The sequence below is a fragment of the Thalassophryne amazonica genome, chromosome 17 (genome assembly GCF_902500255.1).
Source record: "Thalassophryne amazonica chromosome 17, fThaAma1.1, whole genome shotgun sequence".
In the NCBI taxonomy this organism is placed as follows: Eukaryota; Metazoa; Chordata; class Actinopteri; order Batrachoidiformes; family Batrachoididae; genus Thalassophryne; species Thalassophryne amazonica.
Genome location: NC_047119.1, coordinates 36,080,546 through 36,095,185, shown reverse-complemented (window position 1 = coordinate 36,095,185; position 14,640 = coordinate 36,080,546). Strand labels below are relative to the sequence as shown.

Genomic DNA, 14,640 nt, shown 5'->3' with positions numbered 1-14,640 from the left:
TGAATACCATTTGCTACACATTTGCTAAAAGTGATGATGAATCAAACAGAATTTTCAGTTTTCAAATTGCCCTTTTGTTAATAAATGAAAAAAATGACATTTCCAAATACAGATTTATTTGTAAAACCCACCATACGTTTCAGTGATGTGTGTTATACCCACCAAGCACCCACTGATGTCAGGAAACTAATGTTACCATAATGCATTGCAGCATGTGTGTCTAAATGCTAAAACCTTCAAAATTAGTGCATTACTTTAAAACTAAAACATAGCTGATATTTTCACTTTGTAAAACGACAAACATTAATTCCAATAACTTGTCTGGAATTAGTTTCTTTAAAATTTTAACCATAAATAAAAACTATCTGCCTGTGTATGACTCCAGTAATATGCCGGCAGGTCTGTATGGTGTGGAAAAAAAAATTTTTCCCCCTCTCTCTCTCTTCCTTTCTCTCTGGTAGTCAGCTCTCCTCTGTCTGCAGAGGATAGAGCTCTACCATTCATGGCTGTTTGTCTGCTACAAAACATGTAACAGGTCGGTGTTAAAATCCTTTATTTCAGACTTTACAAATTTTTAACTGTCAAGCTTTATTCACTATGCCCGCAAAAATATGTCAGCAGTCTAAAAGTTATCTGAACTAAATTTATTGGAAGCTAAACGTTAAACGTTAGCTTCGTTAATTAGCGGTTAGCGGAACTGTGCCCACCACTGCATCACGGAACCGGTCATGGAAGTGCACAAAGTAATCCCGATGGATCAAATCTAAATTGTTATGATTTCAATGCGACCTGTCCTTTAATGTTCCTTTTATTAGCATTTAACACTTACTTTCGTTTTCAGCCATATTTGGCAGGTTTTTAGCACCCAGTAAATGAAGTAGCTTTGCTGAGCTACATGTACTAATGTGAAGTGGTTGCTTCTCCTTCAGCTTGGGACTCCGACAAGGGCGGTCACATTCCTCCCCCTCACCCTGGCTTCCTCCCTGCCTGCCACCACTGGAGGCAGAACAGCTTTTACTGCTGCAGCCTTCAACTCCCCAAGCTGGGCAGCACAGGCCCTCCTGCTGCAGCCTTCACCCACTTTGCCTCAATTCGGATGACGGACTGCTTCAAGTTTAGTGCACATAAACAATGACAAATGTATATGTGTTGTCTTTAATTCTGATGTGCGCCATTATTACGTTCAACTTGTAATAATTGTGGATTAATTGCTGTATTTTGTCTGAGGTAATTGGAGTGTAAATGTAATTTCGCTGTTGCTGCACTCGTGTCATGACAATAAATCTCATCTCATCTCCTAAACTGAAATGAAGGAAAGTAACATGAATTTAAAAGGGAGGAAAAAAGGCATGTTGGCTTTGTGTTGTTAGTAATTGATCTGTACAAATTTCTAATGTCATATTGGTTCAATTCAAGAGGGAAAACCTCCCCACTTGATTTAAAACTCATCATTGTATGTTGTATTTTTAACTGGTTTGGCTGCTCCTTCACCTTATGTCAAAATACACTGCACTGTCTTCTACAACCACAAGAAGGCACAGTTTACACACAGACATGCCACTCCTGTATCCTGATATGTATGAGTTATTGTCTGATCCACACACTGGAGCAGAAGGTCTTTAAGTTTGAGAGCATGATTTATTAATTTCAGTCATTCTTTAAGACCCACCACATCCTCCTCATTCAAATGTTTTTTCTTCTTGCTTTACAGAAGTTAGCAACCAGATTAATAGTGTATTAAGGCTACCTTTCTTGCATAAAGAAAAAATAACCTTCATACTACTCAACACTAAGGGTGTCACTGTACACAGAAGTCATGGTTTGGTTCACACCTTAGACATCATTTAAGTTCAGTTTTCGAAAATTATTCAAATCTTGTAGAGTAGCTGCAATCCGTGAGCAGCAGAGAGCTGCTTGTGGCACTGTCTGTCTAAACTCGAATGATCAGACTAATGTCATACAGGGACGGTGATTCAACATAAATGCGGATCAGTTCGGTTTCACTTTTAGGTTCATATTTCAGAAGAAAAAAAGTAATCAATCCTATTTATGCACGGTGGAATCAGAGAGCAGAGTTGTACCGTGTGTTCTGCGTACAATTCTGTGTTCCATACGGTTCAATGCAAATACATGTATTGTGACACCCCTACTCAATACTCATCTTGTTTGCACTTTGTGGGACAGTCAGACCTGCAAAAAGGAGGCCAGCTCAGCTAACAATAATGTTTTAAAAACATATAATCAATTAAAATATTTAGTTACATTTTTGTGAGATAAACATGCCTACATTTAGCTCCACTTTGATGTTTTCATCTGTTCAGTGGCAACAGGAAGCAGTTTGCTCTGGAATTCGTTGTGCCTTGTACACTAACATTCGTATGTTAGCTTCTGCTCAGTGCTTGGTTTACAAATAAATAATGGGCTGAATAAATTAATTTTTGCTTCTTGTTGCATGAAACAGTTGCACCACATTTCAAAAATACATGTGATGTGGGTTTTTTTCCCCTATTCATGACAAACGCTTGGACAGATACAACTAATACTCCGGTGCAAGGTATAGTCTGGAAGATGCAGTATTTAATCTTCACTCCATTCATGCTTACATTGTTCTTGCACTGGGTGTAGTGGAACTCCTCCTGGTGTCTGTCTTTTAACATTTTCTCCACCACGCCACTGCGTGTCCACACGTCAAACACTGTTTTCCCATGCTGGTACCCCACTTCCTACATAGGAAACAATACAGAAACCTCCACATTATCATTTACTCTGTGCACGTACCTTCATAGTCATGGATGTACACCACAAAATACATGTTCCCACAATGCACGCTGTCATTTTTAAGAGTACTCCTTAGCAAAGAAAGATATTCTACAATTGATACATTCAACAGAATTTGAGAGAAAATTAAATGGGTGATTCTTAGACTATAGGCACTTATTATGTCCTTTGATCATATTGTATGAAAAACAGAAAAAAGGGGAAATTTCACTCTTTTATAGTTATCTTTACAATGAAAGTGTGTTAAAAACTTTGTTCTAGTAGTCTATGATGACTTTTTCACCTTTTTTTCAGCATCACTATATGCAAATATTGACGTTTTGTGCTTGTCCCACACCCAGACTTTTGATCTTCAATGATAAAAATGAATGGTAAAGAAACGTTTTTTCTAATGTTTTAAAATATCTCTGAATAAAATATCAGTAAAATAATCAAAACATAATTGGGGTATTCAATGTCATACAACTGTTGTGATTTTTTTAAACAAAATGTAGTTGTCCCACACTATTGCCGTAATTTCCATCACAACACTGTAATGTTCATTTAAACAGTTTGTATGAAAGATTGTTTGGGTAGTTTCTATGGAGATAAACAGTGACATCAGAGCACATGTATATAGCACCAAATCACAACAAACAGTTGCCCCAAGGTGCTTTATATTGTAAGGCAATGGTGTGGTGGAAATTACATTTACAAGGCCAATAGTGCCCATAGTTAAAGAATCACCCAAATAAAGACGACAACACGGGGCTTTGGTCAGACTTACAGCAATCTCATCAAACTTTCCAAACTCTAGTGTACGGTATCTGTCAATCGGTGGTCTGATATACTCGCAGTAATCACTGTTCTTCACAGACTCCAACTGTCTAACACAACACACGTAGGCCAGCCGAGTCTGAATCTCTGCCATGTTCAACACCTAAGACCACAACAACAGGGGTGAACATTAGCATCACGATCACAAAATATCTACTTATTGCTGATAGGATTAGCCGACTTTTAAAGCATTCATACACAGCAAGTAGTTTGTTTTTAATCAATCATTACCTTTACTTTCTCAGCTAGGGGGTTGAGGCGTTTCCATAGCAGCCACCAGCCTGATAGCGAGTCACCGTAATTAGTGAGGTTAGTTTCATCCCGACTGCCGACATCAATAGCTATAACCACTTTGGCCCCCATGGAGCGCGCCACATCAGCTGGTAGCGCAGGAGGAAAAAAAGAAATAGGTGAGATGGAGAAAGAAAAGGGTGTGTGTGGAGGGGGGGGGGGGGAGACAAAGCAATAAACCAGACATCAGCAGTGTAAAATAGATTTGTTACAAACATGAAATGAACACAACAGAGCTAATCAAGGTGATCAAAGGAAAATAGAGCTTTCAAAGCAACAAACCTGGCAGGTTGTTGATGTAGCCTCCATCCATTAGCAGATGTCCATCTTTAGGGTCACATAGTGGAGGCAGATAGCCAGACAGAGACATGCTGGCACGCACGTACCGCCACAGAGAACCTCAAACAGAAGATAAATGTTCATGACTAACAACCATCTAGTACAATGCAGAAGACAGAAAACAATCAATGACACAGGAAATAGGGATCACCATTACCCTTAGTATGAAAAGACTCTCTGGACCTACCATCTGTGTGAACCCTCATAGTGGAGGAGGTGATGTCAGTTGTAATATTGAAGTATGGGATCCAAAGGTCCTGCATATATAAAATATTTAGTTCAAAACATATGTTGATTTTACAGAATGCACTGAACTGCATTGACCATGTACCGTATTTACAGACCATAAGTTGCACAGTAACAAAAATCCATCATTAAGAAGATCCAAATAGGTTGAGGTCAACTGGACTTGTTTAATACCTTGCAGATTTTTCGCTCTTCATTTCTTTTCTTGATGAAGAGCAAAACATCTTCAAAGTATTAAACAAGTCCAGTTGACCTGACTCATCCTACTTGGATACCATGACCTGGATGAAACTACACATATATACAAAACTATACATATGTCACACCGGAATATATGTGGCACTTAGTTTCAATTTATTTGCTTTATATAGCGCCATATCACAACAGAGTTGCCTCAAGGCCTAACTTTACCAACCCCCAGAGCAACAGTGGTAAGGAAAAACTCCCTCTGAGGAAGAAACCTCAAGCAGACCAGACTCCAAGGGGTGACCCTCTGCTTGGGCCATGCTACAAACATAAATTACAGAAATAATTCACAGAACAATTCACGGACGAATACAACCCCTGGCAAAAACTATGGAACCACCAGCCTCGGCAGATGCCCACCCGGCTGTCCAATTCCGCAGAAAAAAAGCAGATCACAGACATGACACAAAACCAAAGCCACCTCAAATGGCAACCCTCCGGCTTCAAGAAACACCACAAGAAATCAAGAAAAAAAAAAAATGTGGCAGTCAGCAACGGCCACCCCCCTAGACCAAGCAGAGGGAAAAAAAAAAAAAAAAAAACACGGACTCACTCAATTCCAAGGAACAAACCAAACCAGTTATGTTAGTTTGAAACATAATTCACAAGAATTCAAGAGAAAGAAAAAAGTTTTTTTTTTTTAACAATCTGGAAAGACTATTCAGTCCCACAGTAGCCTAAAAAACAGACCAAATATATTTAGTGTTGTTTTTCTTGTTTCTGTTGTTCTGAGAATGTACCAAACCACAACTTTTGTATACTGTTACATGTGTATTTTTGACATATAAAATCGCTTTGGAGTACAAGTCACATGAAACCCCCGCCACCAACAACAGACTGGTAAAAATGAATAAGTGAAGTCCCTGTGACTTATAGTCCAGAAAATATAGTGTGCAATCTTAAGATAGCCTCATTTGACTTACTTCAATCTGTTTACCCCTGAAGACATTACTGATGCTGGAGTTGAAGGCTGCGCCGGAGAACATGGAGGTAACCGGGTATGTCAAATCAAGGACCTTCTTAAACACCGATGTCATTTCCTGCAGGGAAAGCAGGATAAAGTAGAGTTTATGTTTCTAACACAGGAATCCAGATTTCTTTTTTCAAGAAAGGACTTTTCCTTAGATCAATTCTAGCATTCGTCCAGAAGCTAATAAGAAATTCAAAAGTCTGACAGAAAATGAGCCCAACCCCAGAATTTCCAAAGTCTTAATTACATTTGGTGCTTTTCTGAAACTAATATTTATATATATATATATATATATATATATATATATATATATATATATATATATATATATATATATATATATATACCACCACAACAAAAACCCCTTTACACATGTGGGAAAAAGCTACTTGATTGGCTGGTAAGAAGGTTATATCACATGCACAGTCCATCAGAAACTGACTGTGCATTTTTGTAGTAGAGAGAAATGTGTTTTAAAAACTTGCACTGCTTCAAGACTGACAGAGCACTCCATGTTATCACTGCACTGGCAGTGAGCTTTTGAAACAGTGGGAGACTGATGCGCATTGTTGATCATGTGGCTGAATAAAATAGACTTGTTGCATATATAAAGGAAAGGAGAGTGTTAATGTGCTTTTAAAATGTGCACTGTGGCTGTGTAGCAGTAGTATCACTGACTAGCTGTTCACTCCTCTGGCACCATGCATGTGAAAGTAAGACAGAGGAGAGAGAAGAGAGAGGACACATGCAACAGTTTAGTGATTCAGGTTTAATTTGCCAATCAGTTAAAAAAAAAATGCCCTGATCTGGCCAGATTCTGATCCTTTCAACTGGCTTTGGACATCCCTAATAATCAGATTTGATAATGGCATCAGTGTCAATTAAATCTCAACATTTATACACAACTATAGTAATACACCTTCCAGACATAAAAGTCATGAAGGAAACTTATCCTGAATTTTGTAAGAAAATAGCATTACGCTCACATGCTGTGACATGCTGGGCGTTTGCGTTTTTGTTTATGTCAGTTTCTGTTTTTCAATTTCAATTTATTTTCACTTATATAGTGCCAAATCACAACAAAGTTGCCTTCAAGCAGTGTTATTTATTTCTGCAGGATTACTGAAAAGGCAAAGAACCAATTTTGATAAGGCACAGACCTAAGTTTGGCTCTCAACTGGAATATTAAACCTACATTTTGGGGCAGATTTGCATAAAGAAGGCTTTTTTCTTTGTTTTTTTTTGTTTTTAACATTGTGAGGCAGGTTGTTTTTACCTGGACCAGTTATCACGGTTCCTGAGGAAAAGGCTGACCCTGGAATGAAATCACTACAATATAAAACATGTTTTTTTTTTCCTCTAGTACGGTGAGGCAATGCTGACTTATTTTTACTTTTGAAGATCAGCTATATAAGTCTTCATAGAACAAAGGCACTCTTTCATTTGCCTCTCATTTTACATTTAAAACATCCTTTCATAGCTTTGAAAAGCTTTCAAATAAATTATAATATGCTGAAAAGGAATAGGATAACATAATCCTTTAATATTTCCCCCGATGGGGAAATTTACAATGTTACAGCAGCACAGGCCAGGGACAGCAGAACAGTGCAAGTATGTAAAAATAATTATCAAAATACAGAAGTCAACTTCGAATAATATATACAACAGAACAAACTACACTATATACAAGCAGAAAGAATGTTTACAAGCAACTTTCAAATAAAATATGCTGAAAAGGAATCACTCTTGAACTGGCCACACTTTGCAACCGTGTTCTGCCTGCAGCAGAGACCGACACAGTAACAGACAGGAAATCCACTTTTATTAGACAGACACTAACACAGCTGCTTTCTGCCATGTTGTGGCTACAGGACACACGAACGTTACTACAAGACACACGTACTTCATGACACAACACCCCGTGAAATAACATGCGTACAGAAACACAAACAGAACTGTGTTACAATTCAACCTGTGCAGCCCCCACAGCTCCTGTATCAGAAAACACAGGTGACCAATCCACTTTTTCTTTTTTTTTTTAAAGCCGCATTACGAAATCATGAGCCCAGCGTTACATTTTATAATGCACTCAAGTCTTACAGTCCCAATTATTTAGTAGCTGTGTGACCCGACTTACCATTGCCCATTCACGAGCTCTCATCCTCATGCGGCTGTGACTACGATCTTCAGCATATAGTGCCCCCATTAGGGAGCCAATAGAAGTGCCACCAACAAGGTCCACTGGGATCCCAGCCTCACAAAGTGCACGCATTATCCCCACCTGGGAGCAACCCCTGAATGAAAGGATGGAAAAATACATTTCAAACAAATAATAGATGTCCAGGAATTAAATGTCAAAACAAAATCAACACAACACAGATGAGATGGACACAAATAAATTTTTACACATGCAGTTTGATACTTGGACAACCAGAGATGTCACATTATCAAAAATGGCTGCGGAAACGTGAAGTTATATAGAATAACAGGTAATATGTTCAGTGACAGTTATTCTTTAGTTATCAGTGGCAGGTGTAAAATAATTTGTTTTAATGACAGCAAGGGAGTATTTAATACTGTGTCATTACTTTTTACTCAGTATTACCAGTAAGTGAACTGCTAAAATAGATGAAGAAACTGAACCTGCATATTGAACCTCTCTTCAAATCACCCCAGACATGCGTGTTACCATGGTTACAGTAACCTTGAACTTTTATTACAGATGGCCACTTGTTTGCATTTTGAACTCATACTTAATCCACACAGAGTCTCTTATATTACACAATGTTATTATTATTTTGGAGACCAAATGGCACCAGAATGTGTTTAGGACCAAACACTGTCACTTTTTGTATGGACCATTAATTTTGCACTTTTTTTTTTTATCTGTTCAAATGAACCTAAAACAAACAACAAAAATTTCCTAAGACATGATTTACGGGGTTAACATTTATCACTATAATCATGTGGCTGTGATATAGTTACAAACCATAACAAATCCAATAAGACGAAAAGTTGTGCCATGATTCAAATTATATCAGACTCAGACTCACTTTTATTGTCACTTGACCTTTACAGGCAAAACGAAATGCAGTTTCTCCAGGTCTTGGTGTAGTTAACTGGCACATTTTTTTTAACCTAATCTTTTGCAATATAAACTTTTGATGTACAATATGCGCACCCCTGTGGCCATATAATATACAACCCCTGGCAAAAATTATGGAATCACCGGCCTCGGAGGATGTTCATTCAGTTGTTTAATTTTGTAGAAAAAAAGCAGATCACAGACATGACACAAAACTAAAGTCATTTCAAATGACAACTTTATGGCTTTAAGAAACACTATAAGAAATCAAGAAAAAAAGATTGTGGCAGTCAGTAACGGTTACTTTTTTAGACCAAGCAGAGGAAAAAAATATGGAATCACTCAATTCTGAGGAAAAAATTATGGAATCACCCTGTAAATTTTCATCACCCAAACTAACACCTGCATCAAATCAGATCTACTCGTTGACACTGACCCTATGCCATGACATTGACCCTATGTGTCTTTTTACAAGGAATGTTTTCACAGTTTTTGCTCTATGGCAAGATGCATTATCATCTTGAAACATCCCCAACCATCCTTTCAATTGTCCAAAATATCAACGTAAACTTGTGCATTTATTGATGATGTAATGACAGCCATCTCCCCAGTGCCTTTACCTTACATGCAGCCCCATATCATCAATGACTGTGGAAATTTACATGTTCTCTTCAGGCAGTCATCATTATAAATCTCATTGGAACGGCACCAAACAAAAGTTCCAGCATCATCACCTTGCCCAATGCAGATTCGAGATTCATCACTGAATATGACTTTCATCCAGTCATCCACAGTCCACGAATGCTTTTCCTTAGCCCATTGTAACCTTGTCTTTTTTCTGTTTAGGTGTTAATGATGGCTTTCGTTTAGCTTTTCTGTATGTAAATCCCATTTCCTTTAGGCGGTTTCTTACAGTTCAGTCACAGACGTTGACTCCAGTTTCCTCCCATTCGTTCCTCATTTGTTTTGTGGTGCATTTTTCGATTTTTGAGACATATTGTTTTAAGTTTTCTGTCTTGACGCTTTGATGTCTTCCTTGGTCTACCAGTATGTTTGCCTTTAACAACCTTCCCATGTTGTTTGTATTTGGTCCAGAGTTTAGACACAGCTGACTGTGAATAACCAACATCTTTTGCAACATTGCATGATGATTTACTCTTAAGAGTTTGATAATCCTCTCCTTTGTTTCAATTGACATCTCACGTGTTGGAGCCATGATTCATGTCAGTCCACTTGGTGCAACAGCTCTCCAAGGTGTGTTCACTCCTTTTTAGATGCAGACTAACGAGCACATCTGATATGATGCAGGTGTTAGTTTTGGGGATGAAAATTTACAGGGGGATTCCATAATTTTTTCCTCAGAATTGAGTGATTCCATATTTTTTTCCTCTGCTTGGTCTAAAAAAGTAACCGTTACTGACTGCCACAATCTTGTTTTCTTGATTTCTTATAGTGTTTCTTAAAGCCAGAAAGTTGCCATTTGAAATGACTTTAGTTTTGTGTCATGTCTGTGATCTGCTTTTTTCTACAAAATTAAACAACTGAATGAACATCCTCAGAGGCTGGTGATTCCATAATTTTTGCCAGGGGTTGTATACGCAAGGCACAGGGTGAGCAGCAGCAGCAGTGTTAGAGTATTAAGAAGGTGACAATGTGCACGTTAGTGCAATGTTCACAGTCTGGTGGTGGATGTTGAACTGTTCAACAGTCTGACAGCATTCGGGTAGAAGCTGTTTATTAGTCTGGATGTTTTTGCCCGGATGCTGCGCAGCCTCCTTCCAGAGGTGAAGGGGTGTGAACAGACTGTGCGCAGGGTGGGTGGAGTCTCGGAGGATGCAAGTGGCTTTTTTCTCTACATCTGGAGATGTAGCTGTCCTCAGTGGGTGGTAAGCTGCATCCGATGGTCCTCTGTGCAGACTTCACCACCAGCTGCAGCGCTTTCTTCTCTGCCACTGTGCAGCCACCATACCGCACAGGGAGGCAGCAGGACAGGACACTCTCCACTGCACAGCTGTGGATGGCCCTGAGGTCCTCGGTGTTCAGTCCAGCCCTTCCCAATTTCCTAAAAAAAATAGAGACGTTGGTGGGCTTTGTTGATGACAGCTGTGGTGTTGGTGTGCTAGATTAGAGTGTTGGAGAGGTGGACTCTAAGATACCTGATGGAGGAGACGATCTCCACTGCTGCTCCGTTGATGTAGAGAGGGGAGGGGTGGTGGGGGCTGACCTGCGGAAGTCAACAACTATCTCCTTGGTCTTCTTTCGTGTTGAGGATGAGGTTGTCGTCTCCGCACCACCGTGTCAGGTTCTCCACTTCTCGTCTCTACGCTGTCTCATCCCCTTGGCTAATGAGCCTGATCACTGCTGTATCGTCTGCAAACTTAAGATTATTCTTGTGCTGGGCTCTGCAGTCAAAGGTCATCAATGTGTACAGCTGTGGACTGAGCACACAACTCTGGGGTGAGCCAGAGTTCAGGATAATGGTGGAGGATGAGGTGGTGTTGATCCTGACACTCTGTGGCCTCCCAGTCAGGAAGTCCAGGATCCAGTTACACAGTGTTGAGGGGGCTCCTAGTTCAGCCAGCCTGGACACCAGTTTCTGCGGGATGGTGGTGTTGAATGCAGAAGTGAAGTCCAGGAACAGCAGCCTTGCATAGGAGTCCTTGTTATCTGTGTGGGAGAGAGCCTGATGCACCACGGTGGAGATGGCATCAGCTGTGGACCGGTTTTGCCTGCACGCGTACTGGTGCTCATCTACAGTCACATCGATGGTTTGCTTGAGGCGCCTCATCACCAGCATCTCAAAGCACTTTGTGGTGACGGGGGCGAGTGCAACTGGCCTGCAGTCGTTGAGGCAGGATGGTGCAGAGGTCTTTGGCACAGGGATTATCCTTGATGTCTTGAGGCATGGCGGAACTCTGGCTTGGGACAGAGAGGTGTTGAATACATCCGCGAGAACCTCAGACAGCTGGTGTGCACAGTATTTAAGGACCCTCCCTGGTAGTCCGTAAGAGCCAAGGGCCTTTCGGGGGTTGATCCTCTGCAGCACATTCCTCACCTCAACTGTAGTGATGTTGCTGACTGGGGGGTCTTTGGGGGAGGGAGGGACTCAGGAGGGGGTGGTGGTGTTGGACGCCTCAAAACGTGCATAAAAGGCATTCAGAGTGTCCAGGAGCGCTGGGTCCGCAAAGCACTGTGCTACATTGCTTTTGTAGTCTGTGATGCATTTGATGCCCCTCCACATGCTCCGTGGGTCATTAGATTGGAAGTGGCCTTGAACCTTGAGGGTATATGTGGACTTAGTTCTTTTTATTCCCGCCAACAGGTTCCTTCTGGCTGCTTATATTGCTATACCTTACACCCCCACACACACTTTTTATTTTATGTTTTTAGTGTTTAAGCATCTTTAGTTTTGTTGAAAGATTCACGCTGCACTGGGTGCTGCCTTACCTGGACCCACCGCCGCCCAGGATAAGGGCGATGGCATTTCCTGTGAGAACTCGAGCCAGGCGAGAGAAGTCAGAGTGGCGGTCTGCTGGCTTCTGGAAGACACGCTGATACATCTCCCTCTGCAGATGAAGAAAAGAAAAGACAAATAAGATGGTAAGGAGGAGGAGATAAGAGTATTGAGACAACCTGAAGGCATCAGGTTATGGCAATGGTGTGAAAATATTGGAAAGAGCAAAACAAAAGTGGGGATAAACGGAAAAAAAATATATAAAAAAGAAGACGTGCACTCCGTGGGGTGCCAACGTGCCCGCCACTAATTTGAGTGGTGAGAAATGGAAATCCCTAATGGCTGCCATTCTGAAGATATTTGAAAATATCCAAGTCTTTTTCTGAGGTACAAACAAGTGTCTCGATGTCCTGATTCAAGGTCATTCATTCCTGTGTTATTCAGTGTCCTCATATCATTTTTTGTGCCTTACAGCCTCAGAGGATTCGCGGTGACAAAAAAAAAAAAAAAAAAAAAAATCATCCCTTTACCTAAAAATCATGTATCTCAATGTCCTAAATCAAGGTCATTTTGAGGGTCAAAGTCAACACACAGTGGGCCTAATGTATCAACGTTGCGTACGGTGATATTTGAGCGTATATGGGGTGTACGCCAAAATGGCTGCGCTACTTGGCATTTATCAATGTGGTCGTTGGCATACGGTGCGCTGAAAATATACACCAGGTCGAGAGGTGGTGTAAATTATACACCAAAATGATCCAGCACTGGAATCCACATAAAAATGAAAATGATCAACATGATAAACAGTGCCATTATACAAATCAATGCATATGTTACATAAATAACACTTTCTTGATTATACCACATGATTAATACAAATCCCGCTTTTGAGCACGATCTGTGGCCACAGCGCTGACCGCAAAGAAAGCACTGCTTGCCTTTTTCTCCAGAGCCTGGAGCCTGAGCAGCGCTGAGCTTAACTTTATGTGGTGTGATCGTTTTAGACAATGGAACTGATAATTACAACTGTAATGTTGTCATTCCCTTCGCCCGTGCTGCAATCAGGTTGTGTCGTCTCCATTCATTTGTTACAATAAAATAAAGAAATAAAATTTGAAAATAAAGAAATCTGAAAAATTAGGCGTGTCTTATTAATTAAGCTAGCAAATATCCACATGTCAAGAATTACTGATGTGAAAAGAGAATACAGTGGTCCCTAGCTATAACACGGTTCACCTTTCACGGCCTCGCAGTTTCGCAGATTTTTTTAGTCCAATTTTGCATGCTTTTTTTTTTTTTTTAACAGTGCATTGTGTTCTGCGTGTCTGTTTATAAGAATCTTCTCGCCCAGAAGAAAAAAGAGCGCCAACAACTACCCATAACTGTGTTCTTCACTCGGAAAAAGACACCTGCAGCGAGATTTAACTCAGTGGGAAAAGGCGCGGCGTCAGGACGAAGAGGCGCGATCAGAGGAACTGTGAAATACTGGTCAGTCACTATTAATAATTTCTTATGTGTCCAACCTCGTACGTTGATCATTACAATTAAATTTGTTAGTTCTAAAAGCCATCATAATTATTTAAAGGAAAACGTTCTATTTTTATTTCTCAAACAAATGTTTGGGCCTGAAAACAGGTTGGTCTTATTTTTCTACTAAGGTTTGAACTTTGAGAGTGTTTACACACGAGAGAAAAGGGAGAAAATGTTCATGCCTGATTGAGTAAAGTGTACGAGGTCTGTTAGAAAAGTATCCGACCTTATTATTTTTTCAAAAAACCATATGGATTTGAATCACGTGTGATTGCGTCAGACAAGCTTGAACCCCCGTGCGCATGCGTGAGTTTTTTCATGCCTGTCGGTTGCGTCATTCGCCTGTGAGCAGGCTTTGTGTGAGGTGTGGTCCACCCCTCTCGTCTACTTTTTATTGCGAATAAATGTCTGAACGATTTGGAGCTTTGCTGCATCAATTTTTTTCCAGAAACTGTGAGAGACCTCCAGGTGAACACTGTTCGAAAAATTAATATGGCTTTCAGGGACGATTTTATGGGGATTAAACAGATTACGGGGTGTTACTGCCGCTTGAAGGATGGCCCACAACTGCTGAGAGCACGGCGCGCTCCCAGCCCCCATCGACAGGCTGACACCCCACGGGAACAACCAGATCATTTCCAACGTGAAAGCTTTGTTGATCCAGGACCTCGTCTGACTTTCACAAAAAAGCAGAAGATGTGGACATCAGCACTTTTTTCGGCACATCCCACCGTTACAGGAGTTTTTTTTCATGGAAAGAAAAGCGGAGGGACGCGCCACGGCTCCGTTCATTACGCGGGACAAAACCACCTCGGTGTTGGTCTCTCAGGACAGCTTTCAGGTGGATTTCAGACGGATTCCGGTTGCTTTCCAGTCGTGTGAATA

The 14,640-nt window shown here is 40.5% G+C and overlaps 1 protein-coding gene across 2 annotated transcripts in view; it reads right to left on the bottom strand.

Moving 5' to 3' along the window:
* The window catches only part of LOC117529167 (patatin-like phospholipase domain-containing protein 7), a 78,426-nt gene that overhangs the window by 18,395 nt on the left and 45,391 nt on the right, over positions 1-14,640 (bottom strand). For both annotated transcript variants that reach the window (XM_034191871.1, XM_034191872.1), the window contains exons 26-33: positions 12,219-12,337; positions 7,824-7,980; positions 5,640-5,756; positions 4,412-4,481; positions 4,168-4,284; positions 3,826-3,974; positions 3,545-3,697; positions 2,604-2,723 (exon numbers count right to left, since the gene is read on the bottom strand). In XM_034191871.1, coding sequence (XP_034047762.1) covers positions 2,604-2,723; positions 3,545-3,697; positions 3,826-3,974; positions 4,168-4,284; positions 4,412-4,481; positions 5,640-5,756; positions 7,824-7,980; positions 12,219-12,337 — 1,002 coding nt within the window. The remainder of the gene's footprint in view (positions 1-2,603; positions 2,724-3,544; positions 3,698-3,825; positions 3,975-4,167; positions 4,285-4,411; positions 4,482-5,639; positions 5,757-7,823; positions 7,981-12,218; positions 12,338-14,640) is intronic.